The sequence below is a fragment of the Phalacrocorax carbo genome, chromosome 2 (assembly GCF_963921805.1).
Source record: "Phalacrocorax carbo chromosome 2, bPhaCar2.1, whole genome shotgun sequence".
Lineage (NCBI taxonomy): Eukaryota > Metazoa > Chordata > Aves > Suliformes > Phalacrocoracidae > Phalacrocorax > Phalacrocorax carbo.
Genome location: NC_087514.1, coordinates 26,663,585 through 26,678,239, shown reverse-complemented (window position 1 = coordinate 26,678,239; position 14,655 = coordinate 26,663,585). Strand labels below are relative to the sequence as shown.

At 38.5% G+C, this 14,655-nt stretch overlaps 1 protein-coding gene across 5 annotated transcripts in view; it reads right to left on the bottom strand.

Annotated features, from left to right (window-relative positions):
- RAD54B (RAD54 homolog B) overlaps nucleotides 1-14,655 on the bottom strand; it is a 63,936-nt gene that overhangs the window by 15,386 nt on the left and 33,895 nt on the right. For 3 of the 5 annotated variants that reach the window (XM_064442401.1, XM_064442402.1, XM_064442403.1), the window contains 4 exons: nucleotides 9,452-9,652; nucleotides 6,053-6,340; nucleotides 3,803-3,965; nucleotides 2,855-3,080 (listed from right to left, as the gene is read on the bottom strand). In XM_064442401.1, coding sequence (XP_064298471.1) covers nucleotides 2,855-3,080; nucleotides 3,803-3,965; nucleotides 6,053-6,340; nucleotides 9,452-9,652 — 878 coding nt within the window. Of the gene's footprint in view, nucleotides 1-2,854; nucleotides 3,081-3,802; nucleotides 3,966-6,052; nucleotides 6,341-6,661; nucleotides 6,945-9,016; nucleotides 9,212-9,451; nucleotides 9,653-14,655 lie in introns of those variants that run through there. The other 2 variants (XM_064442406.1, XM_064442405.1) reach the window with 2 other exon arrangements.

Genomic DNA, 14,655 nt, shown 5'->3' with positions numbered 1-14,655 from the left:
ATATGTATGTATTATAGCCTCCATTTTCACAATTACCCAAAGTAACCTGACAGGGCTAAGTGCGTTGCCCGGAGCTACATATGGAGAAAATGTCAATCAGAATTAGAGCTCCATAACATCCCAGACTTACTCTTTGAACAGACCCTTCTTTGCACTAGCCCAAATCCAATATAGTCAGTGAAGTGTAAATTAAAAAATGCTGACTCATGAAGCAATGTAAACCTTGAATTATTTGATTCTCCAGATTTTTTTACTTAAAAATCAACCCAAAACAATCCCAGCAGAAGTGATACTCTGCAAACAGATAAAAGAGTTATTCTCTCAAACATGTCTCAAATGACGATAACATGGAGTAACAAGATTTTATGGCAACCTTTGTGGGGACCCCTTCATTTTAAAAGCATCATCCTCTACGTGACATTTGCATTTTAACAGAAGTAAACTATAACTAGATTTTAAAAGCAGATCATGTCCTGTTGTTTTGAAAAGTCTGTTACTGAAGGGTTAGCATCAGTTTGCAGTGTTTCAGCGTGAAAGTGAGGAAAACAGGCCTAACACATTTTTAAGAAGTCTGCCAGTTCTTTGAATGTATTCCTTATAGGCAAGAATAGAAAAAACAGAAAATAGAAAAAAAACTCTGAGACGAGCTCTTCTTTTTAAGTTATACTGGAGAAATAACAGTATGGTAATTGCTGTTTTTCCAGAGAAGATAGACAGTAAATTATTTTGAAATACCTCATTATACCCCAGGCAAGTCGTATTGTGTCTTCCTTTTGCATGACAATGTATTCCCTGCTATTTGGGAATACAATCTTAAAAGCTGCTGAGTGTCCTCAATCCAAATGGCTCCAATGAGATGAGTAAGAATATTAGTTATTTAAATGAAAAGAAAATGAAAGCTACTGTCATTTTGGGTCATAGTAACTGTCAGCAAATTCAGGGTTTCTCCTCCCAACATTATTCATAAAAACTGCAAGAATATGTTCAATTACGTCTAACTACCTTTTCAAGTAAAAATGTTGCCATGTTATGTTTTGCCTTGTATCCACTTCTTTTAGAAACTTCCATATCTCTCATCCTAACCTATATTACATTACAGTTCCTGACAAGTCAGCTTGCTTCATTTCCACACCTTGAAGCAAGTAACAAAGAAAAGCAAATGATGCAAAATGCACCTATTACATGTGGATTGTCCTCAGTGGAAGATGAGTAGGTTCAGTAATTTAAAGGGTTTGACAATAATGAGTGGAATTCAAAGACATAATTGTTGTTACAAAATTTTGTACACTCTACAAAAGAGTTTAAAAACAGTCTGAAAACTTCAATTTCATCTGAAATATTCACCCTTCCATACAGACAATAAGGATAATGCAAGAAACTAACAGCAAATCTGGTTGATATAAGAATCAGGTCATCTCTAGAGTGAAGTACTATTTGTTTCTTCAGTCTACTTGTATGGAACTATTAGATTAAAAATAACTTTGGAAAGTAAATACGTTTATCTTTGTTGCAAGCACCAATGCAGACTGTAAGTTCTCCACTTCCTCCCACTGGCACAATTCAAAAATACAGGAGCAAGGAACAAGTAGGGGTACAGCAGATTGCTGAATGTACATATAGAAACCACAGTTTGCTAAACAACTTCTCTTTCCTTTCTGTTATGAATGCCCATATGGACATGAGGACCAGAAGCCTTAGGAAAAGAAATACTGGATGGTTAGTTATAAAAAGTAGAGCTTGAATTTGAAAGCTTCAGAAGTGTTAACCAAGGCATGAGCCAGTTTCCTGCTCACAGCTTCACAAATGCTGTTCCTGAGGGGACCCAACCCTTTAACTGAGATATTGAGCCATGCTTAACAGGAAAATATACATGGCAAGAAAGGCTTACTGGGTAACCAGAGCAAGATGTGGCTCTCCTCCAGAGAAAGCTCTCAGTCAGTGGTACTACAGCCACACCCCTTGAACTCCCCTGTCTTCTACCTTGCCAGGTGCTTTCCTGTCTGATGTGGTCAATAAAGATCACTGAAGCCCAGGGTCTGCGCTAGAACTTTTAGTCTTTGCAGTAAAGGACAGAGAGGGGTTTGTGTTTCAAAACCAAAGGCAAAACCCTAAAGGTATACCAAGGAGATTGAAAGATTAAATACTTCATCAGCACATGGGATTCATCCAGGCCCTATGGTAACTTGGGAGTGCCATTACCAGTGGGAACAGCTCCACCATAGCAGGGACAGGGATCAGCATCATCAGCCTCTTTATTAAGATTTGTACTTGTCTGCTTTCTTCTAGAGACAAAAGATATTCACATTATCTGACACTGAGCCTTTAGGCTTTGTAACTCATGGGACTTTAAATCATCCCTACATAAACCTAATTCTTGACAGTGACAGTAAAGGGAATAACCTTCTGAAGTAACCTGAAACAGACAGACAAAACAAAGAGGAAAACGTTTCCAGTACAGAACAAAAGTAACTACCACAGAAACAGAGTGCAAGTCAGTCAAGGTAGATGCTCTGGTATATAAAGCAGGGAAGCCGTGCACTTCGACAGATAACAAAAAGCTCGTCTTTAAACTGAAGAGGTACATGAGGAGCATGTCACCTTTTATATCTTCAAAGGTGACGCCTGAGGAAACAGAAGACAGACCTATGCTACACAGGCAGGTGAGCTTGAGTTATGACCTGCTTACTGATAGCTAAATGGCCATATGGACAGTTACCTGAAGGAGAAATAAATTATTAAAATTAAATATTAATAGAGAAGTACTAGTTTTGGTCTCTGGTTAATAAAAAAAAAACCACAAGTCCTATATTCTGAGCCAAATATGACCTAATCCCCTTTTGGAAATAAATCTTACCTGATCAACTGTAAAGACTTTGATCCTTTCACTTCCCAACCATTTCTGAAATTCTTTTTTCCAGTTTTTTACCAGACTCCCAGGAGTGACAATTAGTGCTCGTTTTATTACAGGTTTGCATCCATAGACCCCTTGACGCAGAAGAGTCCAGATAAGTGCAATGCATTGCAATGTTTTTCCTAAGCCCATTTCATCAGCAAGAATAGCTCCAAATCTGCCACTAACTCTGTAAGACATAATTAGGCAGTGGTTACATTTTAAAAGACATATCTATAATTATTTACAACTAGTTTAGGGAATTGCTTTCTTGCAGTTGTGTTCTGAAATATAAAGAACCTATTCATACTTACTATGCTCTCCTGTACGTTTTCATTCAGTTATATCAGAAGACCTTTGAGTGAAATTCCTCGTTTTGTAGATTAATGCATTAGTCAACAAAAATCAAACAGTTTAAATCTTCTTTTAGAATTAAAAATATTATCTAGTATTTTTTAAACTTGTATATACCTTAAGGAATCTATGACTTGAGAAAACACTTTTGAAAATGGTACTGTATTTTTTCCAACAGGTTGGTATAACAGCTTCTGTATTATAAATGTCTGAATTATAACTTATATGAATAATTATTAATTATATGAATTATAAATCCCAGAAAGCGGTGTGCTTTAGCATGGGTTAGATTGTATCCTCGCTTACAAGGCTTGGTATTTGCAATAGAACTGACAGGCCTTTTGATGAACTAGCTAATCATGACATCTGGCAAAGTCACAGCAAGCATGATGCTACATACAAGTCAGAAAAATCTTGTGCAACCTTTACTGGGGGAAAATTACTAACATTAATTAATTGAACAATTGCTCAAATCTTCCCATTCAAATTGTCTCATTTTGAACATGGGCATGAAAATATTACAGGAATTGAAAGCCAAAAGGAGAATTATCGTCTTACCTCATTCCCATTACACATTCATATAGAAATATAATTCCTTCTTTCTGATGATGTCGGAGATTATTTGCAATGTAAGGATCCACAACTACATCCACCATAGGTAAACCAGCCTTATTGAACATCCACTGATGACTTGCACTTGGTCTTGGCATAACTAGAGAGTCTTGAAGTTCAAAACATACGCAAGTATTGCACCAAAACATTATTTTTAGTCTGTTAGAAAGGGTATTATTTTTCTAACTCAGCTACAGAATAAAGTCAAACAGCAAACGACTGCTAAAAATACTGTTTAATATATTGACCATTCTCAGACAGAAAATGGATTTACCAACAGAGCATCTAGATAGCCTTCTAAACAAAAACTCCTTTTACAGAGATTTCCCAAATAATTTGCACTTTTGTCAGAGGTAGAGGTGACAAACTGAGAAATCTGAGTATTTTTTTATGACAAGGTGAAACTGACTACCTAATAAACGTTGCAAGACAACTTTGGATGCACAGACTTAAATCAGAAGAAGCTCTAAAAGACTTCTTGAACTTTAAGAACATAAACAATGACCTACATAAAGTCTAGATGCTATATTTCAAGGGGATATTATTGTAGCTGCCCAGAAAGACTTCTCTGCCTGAGAAACAGAGATAAAAAGGCAATGATTTGTTAAAAAAAATAGGGAAGGACTGAGACTGAGCTGACAAAGGCTGCCACAGTGCATGAATAAAAGAAGTTGAGAAGTTTGAAGACATACAGAGGCAAAGAGAGCACGAAGTATTGGGATATATATCCTTTGGCTACATCTAAATAACTGTTTTGCTTGCCATATTTCGTTTACAGACTCTAATGTCATAATTTTGCTAGACAATGTCCATACTGGGTTGCTTATATTGATGCTACACATCCTCACTGAAAAGTTGTATTGTCAGAGGACAGAATGAGAAAGCAATTTATAGCTGCTGGTATTGTTATGTCATTAGAGTAGGTCTATACTGATAATTCATTCATGGGAATAGCCTGTTTGACGGCTTGTATCATCCAGGGAGATTTTGTTTCCTACTGACAATGGGCTGAGTTCTGACAGATCCCATCAAATTGCATTCCTGTATATATAAGAGCCAGTAGTGACAAAAAGATAACTTTTCTGACAAAATTTTGCAGCCTCAGAGATGGGGAGAAGCAAGGCTTACATGAGCAATGGACTAAAAGCTTAGGAATCATATTGGAACCACAGGAAGGAACATTCTTAGATACAACATAATCAACTTGAATTCAGACCAGAAGCTGGTGTTAATAAAGCTGCTCTTACGAAAGGGCCAAGGATATCACTAATTACCACTTGATTGGGATTTCATTGTTTATTAACATAGCAGCCAGGTAGCAGCTTTGGTAAGTCCCATAGTATCAGGATATGAGGCAAAAAGTAGGATGGAGGTATAACTATAGCAAGAAAGCAGAACAAACTTTTTTTTTTTTTTAAATACACATTGCTTTGCTTAGTAACACTTTCTAAACTAATTTTTATCTTCCATCTGAAAGATAAAGCCATCAGCAGAATATGGCTCCTAAACTGTTTGTTATTGACAGACAAAAGAGTACTTCTCATTTAGATAAGCAACACCACTTCTTGCAGCTATCAGAAGTTTACAGGATACCTCTTATACAACTGCTAGAGCAGCCTGTTTCTATGCAGTTTGTGAAGTCTCATGGCTCTTTAGCACATGGTACTTGTAGCACTATAAAACAAAACTTTTACTCCAAAATGTATCTGGCTGAGTTTGGGCAGTGTAGTTACATTTGCTGGCTTTGAAAGATCAGGTGCTGTCAGAAGCAATTCTTTGAATCTGGCTTAACCTGGCTATTACTGATCCTCCACTGTAATTAATCCTCTACTGCCATACTATGTCAGTGTTTCACTGACCCCAGTGGTAAGCTGGAACTCATTTAGAGCTTTTAGCATGTGTCAGGCTGTTTCTCTGATCAATATACTAATTTTTCTTGGCAAAACTCTCAGAAACCACTCTAACTTGTTTCTACAGCCATCTGAAACAATTATGAGAAACTTCATGCAGTACAGAGCATTTCACTCATTAGAAACACACATGATAAAATCCGAACGTGGTACTGACAGAAATACTAGTACTGTATGTCAGAAATCCTTTAGTAATACATTGTGGAACAAGAAAATTTTGGTTACAGATTCAACTTATTTTGAGAGCCAGAGGATGCTTAAAGAAACTTAAAAATCTGAATCTTACTTGAAGCATTTGGATCGTGGCGAGGTTTGTAGCTTTGAGAATCTTTGAGCATGTTCTCTTTAGTATTGGTCTGACAGACATTTTTGAATGGTTTACAGAATGGTTTCATATTAGTTTGAGATAAAGCAGTTGGGACTGTGTCATAAGTCCCTATCCCAGCTTGAAAACACCTGCCACTGCTGAAGTCATCTGCTGAAATTACACCCATCACTTCAATTTCTTTTCCTCCAACCATCAGTGTTTGGCCTTCACCAAGACTGTCTAGCTCTTTAGATTTATATCCAGTACCTAAAGTAATATAAAAATTTAGCAATTAGGATAACACAACAGATACTGCTTCCTTAATACCTGTACTCATCTGCAGGAAGAAAAACCAAAACTGTCAACAGGTATTTGATTCTTAGGCATTTGAATTGCTACACATATGAACCCATAAAGCCTTTCCCTCCTTAACAGAGCTTGACATTTCAGTGATAATAATCATAATTAGATACCAGAATATGTAAACAAATATTCTATCATCATCCACAATCAGTTCTACTGAATGCAAATATCCATTTAAGGGAATTTACAAAAAACACCCCCTTATCATAAAATCTAGCGGCTTACCTTAGTTTTAAACTTGCTCAAAACTAATGGTCCTTTTTCCTTCCTTCCATGCCCTGACATGAACACCACTAGCCCCTCTTGTTGTTGATCTAGACAGAAATCCTACTTTAAAAATAATTCTAAATTTACTTTTTACAATTAAGGAGTCATATGCATCTGAGGTGTTTACCTCTACATATGCCTGAAACATATATGCCTGATTTTTGCCAGGATTTATCAAACAAATAAATAGTTTGCTCATTCAAAAACCTACCAGGGAGCCGATGCATTTCTCTATGTCCCCTCAGGGACTCTGTTGGGTGGGCATTCTCTCAGAGCAGGTACCACATATTATTAGTCTCATTACAAAATGTCACTGCAGCTGCCACTTTCTTTTGAGATGAAGACGTAGGAAGAATGGTGGTCTCTTCTTTTAAATAGCATTCTAGTGGTTGAAGCTCTCACATAAGAAACAGGAGACGTATAGAGTTTCTTTACTTAACTCAGGGAAGTCAAAGCCACATCTCTACCTCAAAATTAGAAGCAGGAACATTCTTTACCCCAGTTTTTGAATTTGTGCCACTTTGAATAAACAGGCTTGGGTCCTTAGTTGGGCCAAAATAATAAAAATCGTGTCTGTGTAGACCAGCAGTTAAAGCACTCACCTGTGAACAAGGCAAAACTCCCCAAGGTTTTACGCATATTTTATCCAACAAACACTACTTATAAAGACTGCTGGGAGCTGTTTGCAAAGCTCAGGTCTCCCACTTCTGGGAATGTGCCTTTACCAAAGGTTTGGAAGGTGAAGATCTAGATTTCAATTCCTTTAAGAGAATAAATCTACTGAAGTGTTTCACAGTCTATGCAAATGCTGAAAAATAGTCTGGCCAAAAGGGAGAGGGAGATGTTTTTCTTCCCCTCCTCTAAATGCAAGCAAAAGCACACTGTTTGGTTCTTGAAAGAACACTTGCTTTCAGGAGAGAGCTAAAGATGCCAGAAGACAAGAGAATGCATGTGCCTTCCTAAATGAGGTGCCTAGAGAGGGCATTTATGATCTCTCCTTTGCTCTGCATTTTTGTTTTCTGTTACTGTGTCTACATAGCTTCAAGCTGAGCATACTGAATACAGGTGTATCCCTGTGCAGGATCTTTTGGATTCTGGTCTGGGGAGTCTAATTCTAAGATAGAATGGGCTTTAAGGGTAGATGGGAACTTAGGAAAGGCAAAAAGCAAACCTACAAAGCCGAAACGTTTATGCAGCTGACAGAAATAACAGTTTCTATAACATACACCAAACTACAAGAGAGCACCTCCTAAATTCTTTGTAATACATTATTAAGGAGTTAGGATATTTGCAGGGGAGAAAAGCTGCTGGCTTGAAAACAAGCTACAGCCTGGGCTGGTTTTAGGTTCCCTTTGCCCTTTTCTTCCCATTTAAAAATAATCAACCTGGATGCTCATTCACATTCACTATAAACTTCCTGGTATTAAATGTAATTTTGGAGGTAAGCACCACTACCAGACCTTTCCTTCTCATTTAATGGGCCTATAAAATAATTGCAGAAATTTAAAATTTACACTTCTTAAATTGGTCAATTTATGATTATTTTCTTAGAATCTATAAGCATCGAGAGCAACTCTGAACAGGCAAGTGAGCACCAATAACATTGGTAACATTGTGCTCCCTGACACCATCAAACACAGCAAAAGACTTAGCAGCAAAAATTAGAATATTCATTTTTCTGTTCTGTTTTCTGCTAATTCAAGAAGACAGGACTTGAAAAAAAAACACAAGAACAACAGGGTGGTGGCTCCTGCATTCCAGGCATTACTGTCTTTCTCTCTGCCTTTTTCAAAAACAAGCAAGTCAGTACATATATTTCTTTGCTATAAATAAATTCAACTTAACTTCTAAGTTCTGATTTGCAAATCAAAACTGCCTGGTCCTAACAAGGCTCTCAATGTCATGGTTGTAACAAAAGAGCAGAGAAGCCACCTCAGACCTAAAATCAATCAAATTGTGTTTTGTAGCAACATTGTCCAATCCTACTCCCTTAAAAAACGTCTTTGGCTCAGCTAGCAAAGCTAATTCTTGCTTTGCTTTCAGTAAAAAATGACTGCAGCCTATAGTTTGCAAGTCTTATTTTTAACTCTGATATCAACCCAAACTGAGTCTTACAGCAGCAGCTGCTGCTAAAACTACAAGACTAAAAATTGCTACACAGTTGACTTTGGCTTGGCTGGAAAATGTTGCTGTTTGCTTGTCTTTCCGACAAAGATAGTATTTTTAGCTGTTTGACTGGCTGAAAAGTACTGATCCAACCTCTGACATTACCAGTTGCCATACCACTGACTGGACTATGTACAAGTAACTTACCTGTATATTTTCCCCTAATTTTATCACCTTCTCCAATGCATTATGTGAGCAAGCAAAATCAACTACTCATCCCTGATTTGGCATCTCTGCTGAATTTGTACAGCCGTTCATTTCCAGATCCTCTCCTTGGACTAGCATTTGGTGTTTCTGTGAATAAAGTTATTCAGCCTGCCCCAGCCTCCCCCATGCATCTGCCTTATATGTGAGAAAGATAAAGCTTTCCTGCAGTCTCCCCTCTGTACACCCCGCCCCCCCCCCCAAAAAAAAAAAAAAACCACAAAAACAACAACAAAAAAAACCAACCAGTTTCTTCATCTTGTGGTTGACACTGGTATGGAGAACTCTAAATTATCTAAAAAGCTGTGTCCCTGTTATTGAAAGCACAATAATTTTAAGCCAGTTGTTCACTTCCACAAGTATGCAAATCTACAGTACCTCTTCCAATGTCTTTGCCTTCCATATCTTTCAATATTACTGACTTTCCTTTTGTAATAAGAACAGCATCACCTTCCCACTTCTTGTGCTTTTTCTTTGATGCCCTACACCACACAACACTGAAATATTTTGCAATGCAGTCAGGTTCTTCCTGAGCTGCTTCTTCCTTTGCCGTCCCTGATGCTGGCAAATACGCTGCATCTAAAAGGGAAATAAAATAACAAAGAATATCTCAGGTTCTCTTGACGAAGTGTACAGTCATTTGCATTTCAGACAAATCAAAGACAATCTATGCATTTCATCTTATATAAACAAAGTAGTGTATTTCCTGTCCTGGGATGCTTAAGTTTGGACTGAGACGGAACAGCACATAAGGACTCATCCCGAAATAGGAACCATTAAACTGTTTTGGAAAGCATGCACTTCCAGGAAAAGCATATTACTTGGTACATTAGTAAGTGAGCTCCTGATTTGATATACATACAAGACAACAAGAGTGGAGAAAGAATAAAAGGAAAGACTGGAAAAAAACAAGACGACCACAGGAGAAAATGAAAATAGGGTCCTGGTAAGACAGTGCTGGGCAATGCTCTGGAGGCAAGGACAGGAGCACAGAACTCAGGAAAGGAAGGACACCAGTAACCAGATCTAGAGCTGAAGTCATTAGTACTAAGTGGCAGAATAACCATAACTGTAATAATGCACAAGATTATTTCAGCTCCTCTCCTTGTACCCTTTACAAGTAAGTAGTTGTGCAAATCTTGAAACAGACCATTCCTTGAGTTTGCAGCAACTCAAGTGCTGTTACTAGGCTTAGATTTATTTAGATTTCTTAGCTGTTACCTAATTATAAGTGTCACAGATGTAACTATTAATAGGAAATATTTAGGTTAATAAGGTTAAGAAGTCATAACAGAGCAGACAGTAGTTGATTATAATATCGATTAAGAATAAACACATGCTTTCAAGAGTTAGCAATCTGACATAAGTAATGGTAGATAAGTCCCCAGCATTACCTAAAGGAATATCTGTAGCATTCCTTTTCAGCACATGCACAGCTTCAAAGGAAGAATCAGACAAATTTTCATTAAAATACCCTTGCATGCTGGTTAAAGGCTTAAATTGGTTTGCTGCTTTGATTCCATCTGGGATTCAACACTATACAAATCTGTTACAAGAAAGTGCTTGTGCCACAGACTAACCTTTCCAAAACTTCCAAGTGTGCTGGCATGTAAAGGAGAAGCGTCAAGAGTAAACTTTTGCTCACAATAATGGTCCAATAAAGAGGCAACTTAATCACTTCTACATCAAGTCTACATATTCTTAAAAATGCAAACCAGTCACAAGTTATGTAAATGCAATTTTTCAGATTAGCATTTACTAAAAAGGTATTATTGAAACGAAAAATGCTATGTTTATTGAAGTGAATTTTCTTCCCAAAGTTCTCTAAAAGTTTTATTGTCTGTACAGAACTCTATGCTAACACAGTGCCTAACGTAGATAGGATTTTCCATAGATGGATGTTTCCGCAGTGTTTCATGCTACAGATGCCCCCATCACCAAGGGGTAACAGAGCAGCTACCAGATGCCGGCACACCACAGAAGGATGAGAGCACGGAACAGAGCAGCTCCTTTGCAGATGTAGGGGATTCTTGGGAAATGAGCCAGCGAGCAAGAATAAATCCTTGCAGTTTTGCAAAAAGGTACAAGGGCACTATTGGATCTTCAGTAATCACAGTGGTAAGATTTAGAGGAGTGAAGAAGAGGGGAGGGAACTGCTAAAAATACAAAAGACTAATTTCACCCTGTATTGAGTTTCTAATTGTAAACTGATTCACAACAAGATAAACACAAGATTGTTTTCTCTTTGCTTTTCAAACTGATTCTCTTAGTTTAATCAGCAACTTCATTCTTCGTGTATTAAGGTATTAAGTAACTGTTACAGCAAGAACTGGAGATTTCGTTGCAGAACTTTATTCTTTCTTAAGGATGGCCATCCATAAACAAATGACCACCTCCTTGTCTCCTCTTGTGACCTCCCACATGAGTTTGGTGACCCCTGAGATCTGTTTTATGGTCATTGCTCTTTTGAGTCCTGCATGGTGTTATCTGAATCACCAGTAGATTATCTTTCAGGTCAATAACAATTCTTCAAACTCTTTTTATCCCTACTGCATTTAAAATAATAAGAAAACCAATAATTTAGAAATAGAGCTGGAAACTGCTAGCATTTTGTAATAGTGACTTTTGCCGAAAATTATTTCCAAAGCAACCTGGCCCCAGTGAGAAGCAAACTGGGCACGAATATTCAACACAATACTACCATGTTCCTATGGGAAAACTGAAAAATAACAGCTTCTGCAACGCTCAGATGTCTTTCCTTAATTTGTCATCTGAATTATCATAATTTCTCTTTATAAAAATATCCAATAATAATTTGTTTCTATGCTACATACTCCTTTTACGTAAAACTACAGTATAGTTTCAGATGAAAGTGTTAAGGTACTCTTCTTTTTTAAAAAATTAAACATGTTCATGTAAAAGTAATTACATCCTCTCAAAATTATCTTCCATAGATTTCCCTTGAAAAGAAAACCTAACCCTGTTCACTAACAGTCCTGGTTAGGTACTTGCATTCAACCTTCTTTTTATCTTATCATTTTTGTTTGTATTCAGCATCACACCTATTTAACTTCAAAGATTTATTCCAGTGCAATAGCAGAATATCCAAATTGGATAAATACAGTGTCAGGAACTTTTCAGGAATTGAAATGAGACTGGTATGTTACGCACAGGGCCTAAGTTCAGTGTTTGATACAGGGGTACAGAGAGCAACGGTTTCAACAGTAAAACCCTTGCTGCTCACTGACCGTAGACAGTATCTTAAATAGAGCTGGGTATGCTGAGACCCTGGAAGATAAACCGCAACTGTAAATTCTGAGCTCTGCTGTTAATCAGTTTGGACTGAAAATAATAAGTAACAGGAACTATGTGTACACCACAGTATGAGAAAGATCAGGAAATCGTGCCCACTCATTTCTCTCCCAAAGAGCAAACCACCCAGCCTGAGAGTGCAGTTTTCTTAACCATGAAGAAACTCCAGCAAGTGGCATGTCTCTTCTCCCAGAATGAAGGGCTTGGGAACTTTAAAGACATGGCTAATAAGGCTTTGAAAAACTTCCACAAATCAAAAAGCTTTCCCTCTCTCTGGCTGAGAAAGCAAAGGCTTAAGTCTCAAAATATACACGATAGCCTACTTGATATGAGGAAAAGTTTCAGCAGCCTCAGGAAGGTGATGATTTACAGAAAGCGGGAGAGGATCCAGGAGAGGGGACGGGGAGCGTTCCAATGGCAAACTAGTTTAACCAGTTTCTGATGAGCAGATTCTAGTGAAAATGCATTGATTAAGTGCATTAGGTTACTCCCAACACACCAAGAAAGCAGCTGAATTACGAAAGACTACAAAAGGTAACTCAAACGTGCATTTTCAGTAGACTACACACTGTAGCTTGTCGCAGGGTAAGTATGCATTACCATAAGGAGCACAGCATGCTCCACTGAGCAGGGCATTAGACACCTCGGCCTGAGGTGTGGTTTAATGGATGGCTTAACCCCATCAAACTGCAGGCTGCTGCCAAAACCCATGAGCTCACCTTTCCTTCTCTCTCCCCCTCTGCTTCTCACCCACCAGCTGCAGGCAAGCCAGTTCAATGAACCCCATCAGCAACTACAGTCAATACAGGGAAGGGCTATGGGCGGTTTGGAACAAGGAGGCTGGCAGGCTGCCCCTTTTTTTGTGGCAGCCGCTGCTAGGTTGGGGTGATTTTGAAACCACGCGACCTGTCAAGTTACTCAACACATCCATACCTGAACTTCCAAGTTGTAAGCGTGTATGGAACAATGGGGAGTTTTTCCTCAACTGCTCTGAATCTTCTAAATAAAACGCACTGTCACAATGCAAAAACTACAGTTTAAAGAAGACAACTTTGAGTCAAGTTGTGCTCTGTAGTGCTCAGGAATAATTAAAAAAGAGAAGGAGGCAGAGCAAAAAATCACAGGGAGCAACTGACAAGATGGATATGATTAAGGTAAAGAAAGTAAGAAATACCTGCTAACTTGTAACATGTTAAGTGCAAAGTTTGTAACAAAACTTTGCTCTGTGCATTGACTATTTACCAGTTTATTATTACAACTCATAATTGTGTTTATTGCCCTAGCAATAAGCACAATTATGAGCCAAGAGGGCCAGCTGTGTCCTGGGGTGCATCAAGCCCTGCATTGCAGCTGGCCGAGGGAGGGGATTGTCCCGCTCTGCTCTGCGCCGGTGCAGCCTCACTTTGAATGCCGTGTACAGCTTTGGGCGCCACAGTACATTAAGGATATAAAGCTACTAGAGAGTGTCCAGAGAAGGGCCATGAAGTTGGTGAAGGGTTTAGAGGAGAAGCCATATGAGGAGCGGCTAAAGTCACTTGGTTTGTTCAGCCTGGAGAAGAGGAGGCTGAGGGCAGACCTCACCGCGGTCTGCAGCTTCCTCACGAGGGGAGAAGGAGGGGCAGGCACTGATCTCTTCTTTCTGGTGACCAACGCCAGGAACGAGGGAATGGCAGGAAGATGTGCTGGGAGAGGTTTAGGCTGGGTATTAGGAAAAGGTTCTTCACCCAGAGGGTGGTGGAGCACTGGAACAGGCTCCCCAGGGAGGCAGTCATGGCACCAAGCCTGACGATATTAAAGCAGCACTTGGACAACACCCTCAGACACATGTTGTGAATTTGGGGTTGTCCTGTGCAGGGACAGGAGTTGGACTCAATGATCCTTGCAGGTCCCTTCCAACTCAGGACACTGTATGATTCTATGAAACTCAATGGCAGCGCTTTGCTGCAGCCTCTGCAGCCACTTTGCACCTGTGCCATCGATCTGCTCCACAGAGCCAGCGTCATCTTCATCTTCTAAGCAGAGGAAGTAATCAAAAAGTTCCTTAATCAAATTAACTTATAATATTTAGAGAACTGATGTTTATGTAGTAGTTAAATGTCTTGTTCCATATGAAGATCTGTATGTTAAACACTCCTAAGATATCCCAGGAATATTTAAAGAAATATGAAACAGAGATAGCATCATCCATCATTTGCAAACCAATTTCAGTCCAATGATAAACTTAATATTATTATCATGTAAATGCATATTAGTGTCCCTTAAAGATGGAA